This window comes from Numenius arquata, chromosome 4 (assembly GCF_964106895.1).
Source record: "Numenius arquata chromosome 4, bNumArq3.hap1.1, whole genome shotgun sequence".
Classification (NCBI taxonomy): Eukaryota; Metazoa; Chordata; class Aves; order Charadriiformes; family Scolopacidae; genus Numenius; species Numenius arquata.
Window position 1 is genome coordinate 73,061,033 of NC_133579.1, and position 20,444 is coordinate 73,081,476.

The 20,444-nt window shown below is 44.0% G+C and overlaps 1 protein-coding gene across 1 annotated transcript in view; it reads left to right on the forward strand.

Annotated features, from left to right (window-relative positions):
* The window catches only part of HECW1 (HECT, C2 and WW domain containing E3 ubiquitin protein ligase 1), a 190,083-nt gene that overhangs the window by 144,099 nt on the left and 25,540 nt on the right, over positions 1–20,444 (forward strand). Inside the window, exons 18-21 of the mRNA XM_074146119.1 lie at positions 429–538; positions 2,582–2,702; positions 4,063–4,176; positions 7,076–7,228. Coding sequence (XP_074002220.1) covers positions 429–538; positions 2,582–2,702; positions 4,063–4,176; positions 7,076–7,228 — 498 coding nt within the window. The remainder of the gene's footprint in view (positions 1–428; positions 539–2,581; positions 2,703–4,062; positions 4,177–7,075; positions 7,229–20,444) is intronic.

Consider the following 20,444-nt stretch of genomic DNA (forward strand, 5'->3'; position numbering starts at 1 on the left):
ATGCTATATAGCACTGCCTAGTGCGAGAAGTTTATAACTCATTTCCGTCGACTTAATTTGAATGGTCAAAAAGCTGAGCTATATGAGAATGTACGACCCAAGAAAAACAACCTGGGAGACGGACATGTGTATCTTTACTTCTTCTAACTGTTGAAGTTGTCCCTATTTACTACATAGCCTCACATCTTTACTCTCTATCAGTAGATTGAGCCGCTATGTTAGCATGAAATGTTTAATAAAATCAATTTTGTTCTTCTTTGTCACTGGTGACCATTCCTGATTCAGGAAACTTGTGGATTTTATGAATCCATGAGTTCAGAGATGTACCCAGACTTAGGACCACAGCAGACTTGCACCATACTGAATATTTACATTCCTTCATGTGACAAATGTGAACCAAATCTCTCCCTATCGCTTTTTCCATGCAGCCTTTTTGAAGAGGATATTATGTCCTACATACCCCTGCAGGCTGCCTTCCATCCTGGTTACAGTTTCTCTCCTCGCTGCTCACCCTGTTCATCGCCCCAAAATTCTCCAGGTAAGGGGACGGGGAAAATAATACAAAACCTTGCATTCATGGTATTTTTCCTAATAAATAGAAAGAGGCAGATTCAGAGCTAGCATCAGTTGTCAGCCTGGATTAGGATAAGGGAATGGTGGACTCCAAACATAACTCCCTGACGTGGAAGCACATTCATGTTATGTGACAGGAGTAAAGAGCAGCTTCCAAATCAGAGGTGTATTGCGATACTTCCAGTACTCCTGTAAAGTTCAGTCTCCTCCGCTCGGTGTTCCAAAGACTTTTCTTCTTCCCAAGGCTCATCTATTTTAAGACCTGGAGGGGGATTGATCTTGATCATCTAGTCTGACCTCCCGTGTTGAGCCCATTAAACTTAGGTTTGACGGGAAACATATTTTCCAGAAAGACATGCTGTCTGAGGAGGTTATTTCCAGCTGCGGTATGTCTCTGTAGTTATTGTTTATGCTATAGAAATTTGAGGAGCTAATGTCTCCCCTTTGCCAAGATATACAACCCCCACCGCAGTCTCGCTGCATGGCTGTGTCCAGTGGCCATTCTGAGAGAATCGACAGAAATGTGATCTGAAGAAAACCATTTTTTGGCAGAGCTTTTTAAACATCTATTTAAATTACCTGGTTTCAAACAAAATAAATGGGCAAGAGACATTCAAATCTCGGAGGTGGCTGTGGAAAATGGAAAGGTTTTTTGATGTGAAGTTGTTAAATGCTGAACCCTCGCCTGTAGGAGGACAGTGTTTTGTCAGAATGTTCTGTTGTCATTAATGAGTTGGAACACCATTGTAAATACAGTTCCCCTTCTCTGCTTTGGCATCAGGACAGATCAGAACCAAGTCTCCTGCAAGACAAAAACCTAAATATTTGGCAAGAACATGACTTCAGAGAACGTTAAAAAAAAAACTGCACTGGTCTTTACCTGTTCCTGAGAAAAGACAAGGGCAAATATTCATTTCCGGCAACAATACTGTCTGCTTGCTTATTTCTGCCACTGGTTTCGTAGCCCATGAGAAGACCCATTCTCTTATGTCCCAGGGAAAAAAAAAACAAGTCCAACAGAAGTGTCGCAAGGGATTCTCTGTGCACTGCATGAAAATACGCTTTTCTGTTCTACCAGCAGAGACAATTAGTAATGTCCTTCCCTCCTGGCAACCACAATACTTTGTGCTCCCACTAAATGTGTTTTATTTATTTTTTTTCTCTCCTTCCTGTGGAGGATTTTCTGCCAGATTTCTCATAAAAGGGCTTGTTTTTATTGTCTTCTGTAATGAGATAGGGAAATGGGATTTCATGGATCCATTCTTTGACCCTGTATAGGATGGCACTTGTTCATACAAAAGGACTAATCAGCTACTTGGAGAAGGCAGACTTCAAAACAAAGCAGGTCCCAAATTGCTAAAAATCTGCTCTATGTGTGAAACATAATGGGAAAATGTAGCATTTCTTGCTGACAGAAATCCTTCTCAATGCCACAAAGGGGGCTTGTGTTGATAGCTGGAAGTGTTTAATATACAGTCAGATTAACTCGGGGAAACCGGATTCCCAGCTTGGCGAGGGTGCTAGGCTGGAGTGAGAAGCGTTGCTTTGAGCTTTGGAGGTTTAATCCTGCCAAGTAAGGAGATCTCCTATACAATGCAGAGAAGAGGGATCCCTTAAAAGTGCAAAAAGGGAAAGAAAACCTAAATACCATTGACCCTGAGTGGGAGTTAATGCATGTCAGGGTTTCTCCTGCCTTGCTGATGCTTGAGTTTCCGTTCAGATCAATCACAGTTAAAGGCTGAGGCAACGCAAAGGCACACACGAGGCAAGCTTAACAATTCTTTTAGTGAGGTATATATAGCCCCTGGAAGTCATTGCAATCACCGAATTACAGGAAGTTACAACTCCATTAATGCCAGGTAGAACAAAAGTAATACTGAGTGCACAGTATACCTGTAAAAAGTTCCTAACACATTTGTTAGCCACTTCTGTCTGGTGACATCAGCTGTATGATTTGGAAAAATTTGAAGCCCCTTACGCTTTAGGATGCTGTTCATTTTCCCTCCAGGACTGCAGCGAGCAAGTGCAAGAGCACCTTCTCCATACAGGAGGGACTTTGAAGCCAAGCTGCGCAATTTCTATCGAAAACTTGAAGCCAAAGGGTATGGGCAAGGTCCGGGTAAAATTAAGTGAGTATTATGCCAAGTCGCTCAAATAGTCTACCATGGGGCCACTTTGTCTTTTGTCATTATCCATAAATGAAGACACTGACAGGGAGTGGGAAACACAGCAGAGATTGCACTTTGTATGTAAGACCTTAGTATATCCTGCAAAAGAGTGACCTTCAAGAAGCTTCTGTGTTAAGTTTTATTTCTTATAGATTCCTATTCTCTTAGACTCCCATTCCCTACCTATTTAACAGTGATGTTGGTATTCCTGCCTGTAATTTGCTAGTAGGAAAATCATCCATTCAGGCAAACCTCCACCAGAGATTAGTAACAGCTACATCATTGTAATGATGGAGTGACTCCAGATCCTTTGGATCTACATAGGAGTGTAACTCAGGACCAGACCATGACCCTACAGAAGTTAGCCCGTACATGCGGGTTTAAGTCTCAGTAGTTCTTTGTGTTGGTAGCCCTCCTGGGTTTGACCTGGAGACATTTCTGCCTCTCTTCATGTATTTTGGGGATCTCTGTCGCTTGGTTGTGGAGTTTGCTTTCCAGACGTCTTGTTAGTTGGCTTGTGAGTCTGTACCTACTTGTGCTTGATCTAGTTCTCCAGCTTCGCCCAAGGACTATATGTTTTAAGGTACTTCCTGGGCGTCTGGTTGAATTTATGCATCAGGCTGACTTTTTACCAAATCACATCTGTTGTGGAAAAGAAAAATGTATGAAACCAAGCAATTTATTCCAGGCAAACGTCATCATGAAAATATTCTTACAGAGCTGGAGAGTCCTAGCCCTTGGTTATCCCTTTTGGTGTCTTTTTAAGTGGGTCGAAGGCAGGCACGAAATACATTTTAGAAGGTCTGTCTTAAAATGTCCATGACAAGAAGGATTTCTTGCACAGATGGTGTTTAAATGTACTATTCATTAAGTTCTTTCAGAGGTTGGCAGGGGAGTGAGAGGTGTGTTGTATAAACAGAGGCTGATACTCCCTTTGCTTACCCTGCTGCAGAAGCAGTAATTCCATGGATGTTCACTGGATTAAATACAGAAATCTGTCACCTCGTATGCACAGGAAACTCACAGCCCCCTCTGTCATATGCATTTTTACATAGAGGGTGCTACAGAGAGTCTTGGTAGTAGAGCCACACTTTGAACTTAATCACAGCATTGTGAAGAAGTTCACCTTTGAGGCATATGGAAAAGCCTAAAGAATCAACTCACTGAAAACCCGTAGTGGTCAAGTAGCATGTGCACCACTGGGTGCAAGTTTATTAAGTTCTCTGAGAACGAGTGTCTCTACCAGCTCTTGTTTATCTTCGGCCTCACAGGCTCACACAAGACTCAGTCATTAGATCTCTATTTCTGCCTCCCTTTGCAGGTTAATTATACGACGTGACCACTTGCTGGAAGGCACCTTCAACCAGGTAATGGCATATTCACGCAAGGAGCTCCAGCGGAACAAACTCTACGTCACGTTTGTTGGCGAGGAAGGGTAGGGAACCACTAAATGCTATCAGTTTCGAAGTAGCTGTTATGTTGCAAAACACGGCGTTGACTAAGGCTGAGCCTCTCTTGTTATGTAATGTTTCTTTGGTTGTGTTTTACCTCTGAGTAAGTGATTCATCTTAATCAGCTCAGAGACTTGTTAAAAATAACAATAGCAATAATGCTTCATTTTCCTATAGCACCTTCCATCTCGATGGCTCAAAGGGACTAATTTAAGCGGTTAAATCGAATGTCATCTTGTTGCCATAGGTATTTTGACTGGCCGGAAGGCAAAAACCGAACTACAGGCCCGAGTTTGCACACTGAATCAGTCTCAGGACTGTAATTAGAGACCAGACATTTATCCCCTTTGTTACTCTTAACTCTTCAAAATGGATCTGATTTTGCTTGAAAAATTTTGCCTTTGCATGCCATCTGATGATCATTTGTTATCCATATGTGGACTCCTTGTTTCTGGTGGAAGTGAGAAACAGGAAAGCTGTTCAGTCCTTACAGTTCAATTCACCCAGTTGGAAGCTGAAAGTAATAGGAGGCCTTCTTGAGAAGGCCTTTTCTCAAGGAGACTTTCTGCCAGCCTTGTGAATCCATGAGCCGTTCTTGTATGATTAAAGCCAGCCCCTGACCTTTTGTTTCCAAATCCGAACAGAACCTTTCAACACCACCCTGGCTCACCTCAAGAGCTATGTTGTAATTGAGGCTTAATCCACATGCTTTTATAATGGAAAGACCGTTGTGCGTATTTCCAGTGCTCCATATAACAAAGGCTGGCAATCGTATTTCGATAGCTTTGCATATAAAATTTCTGGTTTTTTTTAAAGAAAAAAACAACACATGGATAGTTTTTTAGTTTCAAAGGTGCCAGAACAGTAAGGCTCTGAGTCAGCTCTTGGGATGTCCAACAACTGCTGACACTTATCAGCTCTGAGGAGGCGTGTCAAGTGAAAAGCTTCTGCTGAGCTGAGTTTGTCTGGGGACATGTTAGGTCCAGTGGAAAACAGAAGCCACCAGTCTCAAAGAGAGTCACTCAATGACCTCAGCATCAAGGGTTTCCTTAACTCTTACTTTTTCTACTCCATGGATTCAATATTATTTAACAGAGGTCCTCTTTCACAGCTGGTTTTGCCTCTGGCTCGCAAGTAAAGCATCAACATGCAGCATACTTCACTTTGTGTTGTTGGAATAGCGTTCTGGTACGCTGACAGTGGTCCAAGTCACGTTGTTTTCCCCACATCTCTAATTACTGTGCCACACACAGTAAAAAGTTTCCTTGGGAGAAGTTATAAGCCAATTTGATTTGCAAATTCATTCATTCTTCACTGATTCATTTACATCTGAAGATACATTCCCCTAGGGTTTCTGCTGTTTAATGCTAATACAGGTTCTGCTGGAGGGACTCCGGGCTACAAATTCCCTGCTGAAAAGAAGAGTCGGTGCTGTACGGCCACATGATGCTGTATGGGCACAGCTTCCCACATGTTTCAAAGCTAAAATGACGTTGAAAATGAACTGTGAAGGCTTTATGATGAGTTAATGTGTTGCCCAGAAATGCAATAAATATCTCATCTCTCCTTGGAGTTTTTTGAATACAGACAGGTGTTGTTTGTAGTTCTTCACTCCAGCCATCATCAGGCTTAGCCCAGTATTTTAATATCTGTTGAACCAGATCTGTTACACGGTTAGCACTAGTGGTTCATGTGGGCTTGTTACCATCCCCTTTTGCTGTTGTGGCTTTAGTCTCACCGCATGATCCTAGAGTTAAAGCTGCTCAAAGAGAAAAGTACTGAATCTCCAGATGTAAAACAGAGGAGGATGGGCCAGCCTGCCCTTCGTCATCTTTCTAGTTGCACAAATCAATCATTCGACCCCTTGCGGTTACGCTTCTGTAACTTCGAACATAACACGGAGCATTCTGATCCAGCTGCAGAGTTTTCCACTTACTTTACGTTTGTTCAGTAGAAAGAATAGTGCCCACCTCAGAAAATCTTTTGGCACACGTGATATATGGCTACAGATTATTTGTTCGTATCGCCACATGTAGATTTATTTCCGATTGAAAAACCTACCTGCCATTATTAGAGGATGATCTGTTTTGAATAAATCCATCACAGTTGGGTTTAATGCACTCATGAAGCTTTTTTGGTGCTTTTTTTTTTCAAGTTGAGATAATTGGAAACAGCTTGATTTAAAAGTTGAGTTTTTTTTAAAAATAAATAAAAAAAAAAAACCAAGGAAAAAAGGTGACTCTACTGAGCGAAATCATGCAGCAGCAAAGCACAGCTTAAGGTGTACCACAGGTATTTGAAATTATCAGAAAATTAGAAGAGCTTGGATGAAACTGAGGAATCACCATTCTATCTTAAGAGAGACAGCTCTGTCGCACTTGGTCTTGTTCAGTGCTAACCTTTAGGTTATGCCTATAGCTAAGAAAACAGGCTTGGGGCTAGGTTGTATCTTTGGTTACATCTCGGTGTAAGAGAGTAAGAGCAATTTCTACTTCAGTCTGGGCTGTCTTGCCTGTAAATCCAAGTGTTCATAGACAATTTAAACCCACTCACTAAAATGCCCTCTGCTCACCAGCCAGCTAAAGGCAAGGCTGAGTTTGTACCTCTGATTTGCTAAGCCTTTGGAACAAGGAAAAATAAACTACTGAAGGGATGTGTCCGAGTTATGATTCCTCCCAGATCAACCTGGGTGCTGGTGAAGTTTCAGCATCGTGGCTTGTTTAGGGCACAGAATCAAGTTTTGAGAGGGGAGACACACCACGTTAGAAACGCTTGACTGCACAGGGGTAGGTGTTAGACAGCAGCCAACGTTGGCAAAACCCAGGTAATTCACTCAAAATGGGAATGAGCCTCATTTTCTCTTTTTTACCTTTTCCTTTCCAGGTTGGACTACAGTGGCCCTTCCCGAGAATTCTTCTTCCTTCTGTCTCAGGAGCTCTTCAATCCCTATTACGGGCTGTTTGAGTATTCAGCCAACGACACTTACACTGTACAGATCAGCCCCATGTCTGCCTTTGTCGAAAATCACCTGGAATGGTAAGGACATTTTATGCAGAATTGAACAATCCTTTTAAAGCAATACAGAAACAGAAAAGCAAAACACAAAAGCTGCTGGTTTAGACTAGACTACATACAAATGTCATTGCTTCTCCTGGGAAGAAGCGGGAAGTAGGTTTGGAGAAGAAAGAGAAGGAAGAGAAGGTGTAAATACAACAGCAGGCTCTGGGAAAGGACTTGTGATGAGGTCCTGCTATTAAAATGTCCTGCTCACATTACTTAGGACTTGTTTGTGCGCTTCTGTGTGAACGGGAAAAGGACAGGGAGACAAGCTCTGCTTAATCCAGGCCTCCTCTCCTTGTTCCCTTTCTAAGAGTATCAGGTGTGGTCTTTCTGTACATCAAGCACCATTGTGTTTGGAAGCTATACAGTGTTCTCCAAGAGCCACATTGCTGCTCTGTACCTACTACAGGCCTTAAAAAAGGCCCAGTGAAAGCAGTTCCCCTTCTCTCCCCTGACAGAGTGTCCCTGCTTGTGCACGGCAAGGAGCAGGTACTTCATGTTACTTCAGGTACTACTTCAGGTACTTCAACCCCCTGCAGCGCTACAGGCTGGGGGCAGAGTGGCTGGAGCTGCCTGACAGAAAAGGACCTGGGGGTGTTGGTGGACAGCCGGCTGAACATGAACCAGCAGTGTGCCCAGGTGGCCAAGAAGGCCAACAGCATCCCGGCCTGTGTCAGGAACAGTGTGGCGAGTAGGACTTGGGAGGTGATCGTCCCCCTGTACTGGGCACTGGTGAGGCCCCACCTCGAGGGCTGTGTCCAGTTTTGGGCCCCCTACCACAAAAAAGACATTGAGGGGCTGGAGCGGGTCCAGAGAAGAGCAACGAGGCTGGTGAGGGGTCTGGAGAACAAGTCTTGTGAGGAGAGGCTGAGGGAGCTGGGGGTGTTCAGCCTGGAGAAAAGGAGGCTGAGGGGAGACCTTCTCGCTCTCTCCAACTCCCTGAAAGGAGGGTGTAGCCAGGGGGGGTCGGTCTCTTCTCCCAAGTCACGGGCGAGGAAATGGCCTCAAGTTGTGCCAGGGGAGGTTCAGGCTGGATATTAGGAAAAATTTTTTCACTGAAAGGGTTATCAGACGTTGGAATGTGCTGCCCAGAGAAGTGGTTGAGGCACCATCCCTGGAAGTGTTCAAAGGACAGGTTGACGTGGTGCTGGGAGACATGGTTTAGTGATGGTGTTGCATTTTGTTGTTTTGTGGGTGTTTATTTTTGTCAGTTAGGTTGATGGTTGGACAAGATGATCTTGAAGGTCCCTTCCGACCTAGAAGATTCTGTGATTCATCTCACCAAGTATGTGTGCAAACAGACAAACCGCCCAGCTTGTTTCTTTATCAAAACTTCTGAATGCCTATTGTGATCTCCTCATTTTTCTATCTGCCTCCAGATCTGTCCATCTTTGGGAGCTGTTTTCCCTTTGATAGTTTCAGATGTGGTTCAGTGAAGCATGGGCTGCCAGCCCTGGGCGCCGTTTGATCCCTTGTGGGATTTCATTGTGTCAAAGAAATACTGCCACATGGCTTTGTTCCTATGATGTTTTTCTTTGTCTGACCAATCTCACTGGCTCCTCTCAGAGATCCTTTTTTTTTTTTTTCTTTTTTTCAAATGGAAGGCAGTTCAGGCCCCTTTTAAATTGCAAATAGCACGCGTCCTTCTATTCGTCTAAACAGGTCCTCCTTTGCTTTGGTTTACAGTGGGCAGGAGATCAAGAACAACTAAACGGTTGTACCGTCACCCCTGTTAAGGCTGCAGTGGAAAAAAAGGGATGTTACTGGGACCTATCATGGTCTCTGAATTTTCTTATTTATTTATTTTTATTATCACTTCTAGCAGTGGAGCATTATGCTAACAATGATCCTTGCATTAGACCGTTTCTCTGCTGACATCAGCAGGAAGAGAGCAGTTTAGCTCTTAAAGCTTCCACTGCAATCCTAGTTTTCAAGAAGAAATAACAACAGGCTGTGTCCTCTGTTTGGCTTAGCAGGCAGCGTGGATAAACTTTTGAGTTAGGAGGCTCTATTTGTGAAGATGCATTTTGGTCTCAGGGCAGAGGACTACTTGGGCAGGTGCAAACCCGAGATCGTTCTGCCCACACCGTGAGCAAACCGGACTCGGGCCTCTCTTCTCCAGAAATGGTGTTGCCGTGTTATCTCAGCAGGATTTGAAATAGGCCCTGCCTCTTGTCTGTTGCAAATACTGTTGTTGGGAAGGGTCCAGCTGCAGTTTTCTTAAGTGAGAAATTCTCCTGCAAAAAAGGTATATATTTTGTTTGAGCCCCTCATTTTGTCGTTCTGTTCATTGAGAGATTTCAGCATGGAAGAGGCGGATTTTTAAAGGTATCCTGGGCGTATAAAACAGCAGCAAGACCCCTCATATGCTTTTCTATAGCAGTTAGTGCTTTAACTCAGAAACCAGTAGCAGTTAGACACTTAGGATAATATTTCTCCAGCCACATGTATCTGTACAGGTTTCTTGGATAATTGTTATTTGGTCTTTGGGCATTTTTGGTTTTATTTTTTTAGGACAGAGAAATGAAGCCCCTTGGTCTACAGAAGGAAATAAATGCTATGAAGAGGTTTGTACATAAAATAGTGTAAATAGGGCAAGATTACAGAACCCAAGGGAAAGATAAGCAACCCAGTAAGTGCTTGAACCTGTTATGGAAATAACTGGCTGAGACCAGCAGTTTATAATTAGCCCGATAGGTTTCATGATTGGCTTGTTAGATATCTAGACATTCTAAATGTTTTTATGCTCTGTGTCAACTGATCTCAGCTATTCGTGTGGAACCCTAGAGTACTGTATTCAGAAGTCTGTGCAGCCAGCTAGGATAGGGTTTGGACCAAGCTTTTTAAGACTGAAAAAAGTACGATTCTCCCATAAAGTCTTTATAGAGTAACTTCTCCGAGGGCACTGTACTAACTCGCTTATTATTTGTTCACGAGGAACTGGGTTTTCTGAAGTTTTCAGTCTTTTTCCAACTTTGTTCTCATCAAAGTGCTTAAAACTTCTGTTTCTCAAATTTGCTTGTTGGGATGATTCCAACGGAGCCGCCTCCCTCTAACATGCAAGAAGTGAAGATTGTTTTCCTGTTCCCAAATCTGTTACGAGACATCGGTTAGCATAGATGGATGAATCAGGTTTTTTTAGAGTCCTAGGGTCACAGATAATTAATATTCATAGTCTTTTCAAAGCTTGAAGTTTGATGTCGGTCATGAAAACCACACAGCCACAATTGGGTTAGAATTGCACATTTCTTGAACTGTGTGCCTTTTGGTGCTGTGGGGCTTATCATTTCCGTGGAATCTACCCCCTTGGCGTGTTTTTCTGTATAGTCATTCTGCAGGACCTATCCAGACACGGCTATATTAGGAAACAGGACTAGCGAAAAAAAAAAAAAACAAACTCAAAGTTATTTTACATTTTCTCTTCCTTAAGCGAACAGTGGTGATTTTGAGATAAATACAACAAAATGCAAAGATGGGAAGTTTTGTTCATATTGGCAGAATTGAGAAATACACTGCTTTTTTTTTTCCCCCTGGCCTAAAAGTTCCAGTTCTGCCCCTGTTAATGGTTTATTTCATGCTTTGCTCTTTGTACAAACAGCATTCTGAGTCCAAAATGAGCACATCAAAGCACAGAGGAGTTGTACGTATGCCAAGTTAAGAAAGAGACATAATGACTGGAAAATATTTCTCATTTATGGAGAAACTGAGATTTAACACCTTTCCTGCAAGCTTCCATTGAATGAGACTTTTTCCTTCAGTTAACATATGTGCCTGCTGAACACACAAAATACAAGATATCACACATTTTCAAACTTAAAAAAAAAATTATTTTAAATCCCCCTGTATCTGAAAGGACACAGTTATATCTCTCTAGACCTAAGAAGTTTGATGATACACGTTTTTATCTGCATGCTACAGGGTTTACACGAAGCTCATAGCCAGAAGAGCTGCTTTTGATCCATGCCAGTAATGAGCCATTCTATCTGATCTAGGTAACAAGCGTAGCTCTTTGCCTGAATATTTGAAAACATATTCTAAAATACAGTTCACAGCCCCTCTTAAGGTAGTTTGCCCTTCTCCACCTAAGTGGGCAAAATGTGGTGGCAGCCGCTATATATTATTATATATATTCCCCACCTCGAGGGCTGTGTGCAGTTTTGGGCCTCCTACCACAAAAAAGACATTGAGGGGCTGGAGCGGGTCCAGAGAAGAGCAACGAGGCTGGTGAGGGGTCTGGAGAACAAGTCTTGTGAGGAGCGGCTGAGGGAGCTGGGGGTGTTCAGCCTGGAGAAAAGGAGGCTGAGGGGAGACCTTCTCGCTCTCTCCAACTCCCTGAAAGGAGGGTGTAGCCAGGGGGGGTCGGTCTCTTCTCCCAGGTCCCAGGCGATGGGACAAGAGGAAACGGCCTCAAGTTGTGCCAGGGGAGGTTCAGATTGGAGATTAGGAAAAATGTTCCCACGGGAAGGGTTCTTAAGCCTTGGAATGGGCTGCCCAGGGAAGGGGTTGAGGCCCCATCCCTGGAGGGATTTAAAAGATGTGTCCACATGGAGCTTAGGGACATGGTTTAGTGATGGTTTTTATCAGAGTTAGGTTGATGGGTGGACTAGATGATCTTAAAGCTCCCTTCCAACCTGGAAAATTCTATCATTCTGTGATTATTTCAGTGAAAAGAACATGGTTTAGCCCAGAAAGAACATTCTTGTCTTTGCTCTGCTCTGAGATAGGGTGAGTCACTGAAGACTCCTTCTTGGGTTTTGCTCGCTGTGCTGGGAGACAGAGCAGTGGGAAATATTAAATGTTTCTATCACAGGTTAGAGATGCAACATCCAGTGCAACTCCATAAAAATGAGTTCTCACATACTAATAAATGGTTCCCAATACCTCGCCGCATCAACGTCTCGCTGTCCTCCCCGCTGACAGATTTTGAAAGGTTTTAGACCGACTTTCAGTTCCCAGCAGCAGTGAAGCACTGGGGTCCGGGATGCCCGATATTGGAGGATATACAGAGATACTTTTTCACTGGGGTGAGAAAGGTTTCTGTCTCTGATTTAAATACCTAAGGTCTGATTGAATATTGTAGTTCTCGTTGCCACCATAAATGAATAAATAAAATGAATAAATAAAAGGTTGGATGGGTAAATCAACCCTGAGAGAAAAAAAAATCCTGATGCATAATAGATGGTGGAAATGTGGATGTGTTTCGAAAATCTGGGAACAAAACATTTAGTTCCAGATTTTGTATAGTCTCAAATATTCATCTGGGTCACTGGTCACTCTCCCTGTCTTCTCCATGGTGCGTTTTCAAGAGGTTTAGAAAATTGCTGGCATCTCTTCACTGCAGCTCATTCTCTCTTTATTGTAACAGGATGATTTGTCTAACCATGCCGAGATACGCTGGGGTTTTCCTCAGGTCTTTATTTGGGCTGTAATTTTCCATAGTATTTCCCTACTCGGCTCAAGCTAAGCAAAATGCTTATAAGTATCTAAAGGGTGGGTTGAAGGAGGAGGGAGCCAGACTCTTTTCAGTGGTTGCCAGTGAGAGGACGAGGGGCAACGGGCACAAGCTGGAACATAGGAGGTTCCACTCGAATATGAGAAGAAACTTCTTTACAGTGAGGGTGCCAGAGCCCTGGAAGAGGCTGCCCAGGGAGGGTGTGGAGTCCCCTTCTCTGGAGATCTTCAAGACCCGCCTGGATGCAGTCCTGAGTAACATGCTCTGACATGCTCTGGGCAATCCTGCTTCGGCAGGGGAGTTGGACTAGATGATCTTTACGGTCCCTTCCAACTCTAAAAAATTCAGTGAAATTCAGTGAAAATGGTAAAGCGGATGCTTGTTTCTGTGATGATTTCTGTGTCATTGTCACCAAACCTGGGGAGTATCAACTCTGTGCTGTTTCGGTGTTCGTGTGGCTGCTGATTTCAGACCTTTATGGTTTGGCTGTCACCGTAACATCACGTAAGGAGTTCTACTTCTTAGAATCCACCAATTCTCGGTCTTTTCTCGTGAACTTTCCCTCCCTGCTGCGAGTACTTTATTTGATAGCGACAACTAAAAGTTTCTTTTTAGTTCCCCAAACCACTGCGTTCACAAACTGCTGTCGGGTGGAAATCTGGTCTCTCTTTTACACATCTTCCGAGTGGGCCAGAGTTTTCCTTCCCAGCAGTCCCGTCCCCGGGAGTAACGCAGTAAGATAGTTAGCATAACTCACCCTTCCTCGAGAGACAGCGCCGTACTCTCGGCACGCTCATCTACACCAGGCTTTTTGTCCCCGGATCGCTCGCCTGGTCTTTTATCTGACTCGCCCCAGCAATCCTTTTCACACCATCTACTTTGGAATTTTTTAGTTCGTTGCATTTTATAAATGTAGAAACCACAGCCAGAAATGTGAAAAGAAGCCCAGTCTCTTCATAGAAGACCAGATGGCCTAGACAGATAAAATCATTTGCAGACGTTCACTCGCAGATCTGAGGGATGTTAACTTGAAACATGTTTTACTGTGTTTTCATAGCGAATTAATGACAGCTTGTTTTTTTAACAATTAGGCATTTGCGGACCTTGCTGTGACATTTATGCAGGCAGAGGGCGGTACCCCAGTGTCACAGTTATCTTAGAGGTATTTACAGCTTGCTAATCATACTTGGCATTCTGTGTCCATCTCAGAAAAGTCCTGTTGTGTTTTGCTTCTTTGTGTTTCTTTAAATGAAATTGAATACTTTTATTTAGCGGGACCTTATTAGAAAGTTGAAGACTTGTGAGTAAAAATGTTCTTGTGCAGAACCCTACTTGAAGACCACAAAGATGAGGATGTATTCAGACCCAGTGGCCCAGGTTCCCAGAAGCTGTAGATTTATTCCTGCCTGCAATGTCCTGATGGACTCCATCAACTTACTGCTCATTTAGAACTGCGTTGGGGCAGGAGTTTCTTCATTCCGTTCCCGTAGTAAACCTTTCTTTTTGCCCCCCGGCACCACTCCTATTCTAGCCCGTGCTGCTGAACGCAGTCAGAAAACTCGCGTGTATTTCTGCCCTGGATTCTGCCGGCAGACGCAAGCCTCTTGCGCCCGCTCTCCATGCAGACACGAACCGGCTTTCCCTGTGCTCCAAGCCAACTGCCGCGGTTACTGCAACGCTGAGCTGAGAAAATATACGCTGCCTCCCATCAGGGCTGGTTACTTCAGGCTCGGCGCTGCCTGGGTTGCTTTTACGTGCTCTGGCAGGCTTGGCACATGGGTAGAGCAGGCTGCCTTTGCCTGCGCAGTGCTGTGTGGGTACACCCCCAGCCAAACTCTGACCTTCTCTTTTATTTATTTCGTGTAAACGAGAAACCACATAGCCATCACTAGCCGTCTCGGGCCTGCCAAAGAATGCGGGGTGTTGTTTTTCCCATTTTTTGTTTTAATAAACCCAAGAAGAACAAAGAATGTTGCAACCTCAGCTGTCCTTTCTCCTGAGGGAGCTTGCTTGATTTTCTTAATCCAGTTTCCTTAGGAGTTGTGCCTTGCGCAATTGCCCTGCCTACCCATCAGACAGTTCCCTAATCACTTTGAGACCTATTTGACAGGAAGGTAAACGTCTCAAAGATACTAATTTCCTAATAAAAGCTTTGCGACACTTGTGGCTGGGGGAAAGGATAGATAAGCCTCAGCGAGGGCAGGCTGGTGAGCTCAACAGTTGTGTGTTGTGTTTGGCCTCTCCGCTGCCCAGTGAGCACCAGCGAGCCGACGGGTCCATCACAGGCGCGGGCTGTGAACCAGCTATATCATCTTCCTGGGTAGGTTGAAGACGTGAGGGAGAGCTGTGAAAGCTCGGGGAAGGCAGAAGGGAGGAACTGGGAGATATTCCAAAGTGTGGGAAGTGCTAGCAGAGATGTGTAGGAGGAACTGGAGCTACTGCAGTGTGGTAACGTAGGGCCATCAGAGACAGATCTATAGGAAACAAAGCTCCATTAATCCTGCTACGTGGAGAACGACTTATTTCAATTAAAGTCTTTTTAAAGAAAGTGACAGATTGCCTCATGACCTAATGGGTTGCATTCAGATGCTGACCAGCTCATAGGATGGATTTAGGCACATTCTGTGGCTCTTTATAGAAACAGTGGAGAAATGTAGTCACAGCATCTAAGCGGGAGGTCTGCAAACAGCGATTACGCTTCTCCACTGACTGAAAGCAGCTCTGGGGAATATGTGGCCCAAATTACTCATTTATCTCTTTAATGTTTCAACTGTTTTGGCAGGCAACCTACATATGGCCCAATACCTGTTTTATTAAGGGAGTCAGAAACACTGAGTTTGGTTTTGGGCTCAAATTGGGCCGGTTACGTAGATCTGTGTTAGGAGGAGGAATGAATTTAGAAGACCATTTTTGCAACCATCTTGAAGGGACCTGTCTATGCTAAATGCGGAAAAATCATCCGCTTAAAAATCAGATCAGATATAGCAGCCCAGAGCGGGCATCCGGCAGCATCCAGTTGTTTTTCAAATTTAGATGGTGACCTCTTTGCCTCAGTTGCCATCTGAAGAGATTTCCTAGTATGTAATCAACTTGAAATCCATTTGATGTAGACTAATGCTCTGAACAGCTTTGAAATTCTCAGATGAAAGGCACCATGGAACACCAAAGTGTTTAATGTTACATTACACTATAAATTTTAATTACTAGCAATATCTTACTTTAAATAAATTATGTTTGCATGAGAAATTTTCAAGCGCTATTGTAAATCTTCGGGACAAGAGTCATATTAAAATAAATATGCAGCTGAAATCATTTTATAAGACTTTTCACGATGTGAAAAGAGTATGTTACTGAAATGCCTTCTTGCTGCTTCGCTGTGATCTCTCTCGGTGCCTTCTGTACTTAAGTAAACTTTGATTTTCCCATTAAGTTTGATGTATAACTATATCACGTAGAGCCTGCCTCAACAGCTGGTTAATTATTTATTAAGGGTCAGAAGGAATTGTAAGATTAAAGGCAAACCAAAGTGAAGGAGAAAAAAACCACTCTCCCAAACTGAGCTTCTACAGCGGCCATTTTTAAAAAAAAAAAAAAAAAAAGTTTCTGCTTTATATCTACCTTATTCTTGACTTTCTGTGTCTTACTGGAGGATTTTTTTTCAAGTTCTTTTGAGGATCCGAACGGCGATATAAAACCGGTTGAAAGAAGAGATGTCTCTCTGGTTTTTTTCTCCTTTTCCCTTCTCTGAAGCTCGTATTGTCCAGCACTGTTTCCATCGTTACAGTTTGGTTTGAGGGAAAGGCGGGTGTTCTGTTTCGCTGTGTTTTTACAAAAGTAATTTTTTTTTTTTTAATTTTTTTTTTTCCCCGCCCTTGCTTAAGGCCGTTTAGTCTTTTGCAACATCGCGGATTAAGTTTGCCCAGAGCTGGGAGACTTCACATGAAAATCTTTGTAGCGTCCCCACCTTTTGCATGTGGTAGAGGAGAAAAGGGTAAAATCCAGGCTGTCTCCGAGCGTGTGGGACTGCAGGGAAGCAGCGGGGTGGGCAACGACTGTGTGTTTATTTGTAGTGGCAACGAGCTCCCGGGGAGTGATGAATGTCCTCAATATCTCTTCTTCCAGCCGCACCGGAATGGCGAGGCTGAGCTGTCACCATGAAGTATTGCTCAGGCATCTTTGCCCCTCCTTATTTCCCACTGCATTTTATGCAGACTTTGGTGAGGTAAAGAGAAGTCAGCGAGAGCAGGTGCAGAAATTCCCAAACTCACCCTTTTTATTAGCAAACACTATTCATGCATCAAAAGAAGGAGTGCTTGCAGAGCGGAATTGTTTTCGTCAACCAAATTCATCAACCAAATTCATTTGGGGTATTTTGGAGCAGAAAAGACATTTCTCTTTGTGTAGGTCTGTCCCTGGGATATTTGGAAAGTTAGAAGTTGAAAATGATTCTTCATTTCAGCGTTGTTACCTTAGTGTTACATTAAAATGCAGAAAAAGGGAAGATCGAGGTTTCCGTTGATCTGCTCCGAGTGTATATAAAGGGGGAAGGGCAACGTCACGTTTGTCAGTTTGCCCCGACTTGGGACAGGAATATTTTTCAAAATCTCAATAAAATTACGGAGGATGAGAAAAATCCTGACCTGTCCAACCTCTATGAAAAAAATACGTATTTAATAATAGGAATACAGACCTGTAAACTCAGTATCTTGTATCTGAGTGAAGGAAGCTTTTTACATTGTGACTTACGACTTGCATTCTGGGAAAGACAGACTAGAAGCTGGAATTAATTAATTTTATGGGAAAGGTTCATACGGGAAAAGTCAAAAATTTTCTTGGACTTCAGAACGGCGACGCAAAGGTCCAGGTCTGCTGCGTTCTGAGCTCTCGGATTGCGGTGATATTAATAAAAGTTGGAGGGGTTCAGTGGTTTATAAAACAAGACCTAAAATAGACTTGAGCTTCCGTGGCCCTCTTGTCTGGCAGATGACTCCATCTAGGGATTCTCCCCTGGTGCTTGACTAGTTTGTTTCAACACGTGGCAAAGCAAACATAAATCGTGCGACGTATAAAACTTTACCAGTCGGTAGCTTTACAAACCGCCTTTTCGCCACCAGCAGCTTTTCCAAAAGGTTTGACCGAGAAATCAAAATCTCTCGATAAAAATGCTCTTTTCCTGGCTTAAAAAAAACAACCCGTGTGCATCAGCCTGAGTTGATCCATAAGGAGCTTATCATAAACTAGAGCTGATTCCCAAAATTACATAGCGTTTTATAGAAGGTAAGAAAGTAAAAAAAAAAAAAAGTCAAATAGACTAAACAACTAAAACAGAGCTGGGACTCAGAGCGCTGTGATTCCCTTGCTGCCTCTGCCACTTATCTAAGCCCATTTTACTTTTCTATCTAAGTTTTCTCATTTGCCAAATGAAGTATTGGCACTGATCTCCTCTGGAAGCTGCTTTGGGATCCGCCAGTCAAAAACACAGCCTAGGATCTGGGAATTTCAAAACCTAAAGGTTTGTAGTCTTCTACCCCGTAGTTCGTACCTCAGTCTGCATCTCCTCTGCACTTACTGGGCAGAACTGGAGGAGAGTTTGCCGACAGTCTTACAGGCCAGTGTGTTTTATCCACGGTACCAGCAAGTGAAGCTAAACCCTGCAAGCAGCCCGGCTTCTGATGAAGGTTAGTCATGTCTGTGCTGCCGTATTTTGCCAGAGCTTCTCCCAGAGGAGGACGATTGTCCGTTACGGTCCATGAGGTTGATAACTCTGCAAGCAGGAGACAGCCGCTCCACCACTCGGCCACATTCCTCCTCTCCTCTTCCAAAACACTACATTCGTGGAGCTTCTTTGTTATTGGTAAAATGACACACAGCACAGATTTCTTGTTACAGAGACACTTTCTACTTTATTAGTCTCCTCGTTAGTTTAAAGACAGAACTGGAAATCAATTCTCCGTTTCCTGTGCCTGGAGTCTCTGGTGCTCGGAGAACCCACGACACCAAGGCTGGCCTGCCTGTGATGACTCCGCGCAGTGGAAGTCCCAGAGCTGGATTTTCTCTGTTCCGTATCTGCAGTAATAACTTCTGACACAGCTCAGCTGATGTGCAAGGAGCCAATGCAGCTGCCTCGGCGTGGGCCTTGTTATCTTGGATGCAGCGATGAGCAAATGCAGCTGTAACTGTCTCTCTGTGTGAGCATTTACCTGGAGCCACTGGGTGCTTGAACTAAGGAGTCCTCCTGAAAGTAGCTGTTTGAGAGATTGTGTGTAGAGAAACCTGAGGGGATGCTGGGAATTCTACAGAATTACAGAATGATATGGGGTTGGAAGGGACCTCTGGAGATCATCTAGTCCAACCCCCCTGCCAAAGCAGGTCCACCCACAGCAGGTTGCACAGGAACGTGTCCAGGTGGGTTTGAATGTCTCCAGAGATGGAGACTCCACCACCTCTCTGGGCAGCCTCTTCCAGGGCTCTGCCACCCTCAAAATGAAGAAGTTCCTCCTCATGTTTAGGTGGAACTCCTATTGTGCCCGTTCCCTCTTGTCCTGTCCCTGGGCACCACTGAAAAAAGACTGGCCCCATCCTCCTGACACCCACCCTTTAAGTATTTATAGGTGTTGATCAGATCCCCCCTCAGTCTTCTCTTCTCCAGACTGAAAAGACCCAAGTCCCTCAGCCTTTCCTCCTAAGAGAGATGTTCTAGGCCCTTAATCATCTTTGTAGCCCTCTGCTGTCCCCTCTCCAGCAGTTCCCTGTCCTTCTTGAACTGGGGAGCCCAGAACTGGACCCAGTGCTCCAGATGGGGCCTGCCCAGGGCAGAGCAGAGGGTGAGGATGACCTCCCTCCACCTGCTGGTCACACTCTTCCTGATGCCCCCCAGGACGCCATTGGCCTTCTTGGCCACAAGGGCACATTGCTGGCTCATGGTCATCCTGTTGTCCACCAGGATCCCAGGTGTTTTTCCTCAGAGCTGCTCTCCAGCAGGTCAGCCCCCAACCTGTCCTGGTGCAGGGGGTTATTCCTGCCCAGGTGCAGCACCCTGCCCTTGCCCTTGTTGAATTTCATCATTTCCCTTACCTACGTTATCTTTGCCCCTCATTTTTCTGTCTAAAGCAGAACAGCCTGCAGCTTTCCTCCTAAATGCGTGCTTTTTGCTCTCTGCCACAACTAGTCTTTTAACCTTTCCTGACAGTTCTTTTGTGGTGGGCGTAGCCACGATATAAGGAAGATAAAAAGACGTTTTGAGTGAAAATGCAAGACAGCTGGGTTAGAGACAGGGGAAAGACGCGAAGGATGTGATGAGGTTAAGTAAAGAAGCAATAAGATTCGCATCATCCTGTTGTTTTTCAGTTACTGGTAAATGAAGCTTCGGGACTGGTTTGAGGCTCAGTTGCTAATTCACAATACCCCAGCTCCAGAGATTTAGAAGGACATGGATAGTTCACGTTTCCATCACGTGTAAGCAATAGCTCTTTTTCGTGTGGTTACTCTTTAGGATTGAGAAACAGAAGTGCTGGGTTACATTTACAGATAGATCCAGAAAATAAAAGTAGGGTAGGCACTTACTGGAGTGTCACTGGCCTTTTGCAGCAGAAAACATATGGACAGTCAAGCGATAAACCGAGAGGTTGATTCTCATAAATACACTCATCACATGAAACTCAGGTGCCCAGCAAGCGTGGAAATATCTAAAGGCAAGAGAAGTCTCACTCCTGTAGATCTTCACCTGAAGAGAATTACCAG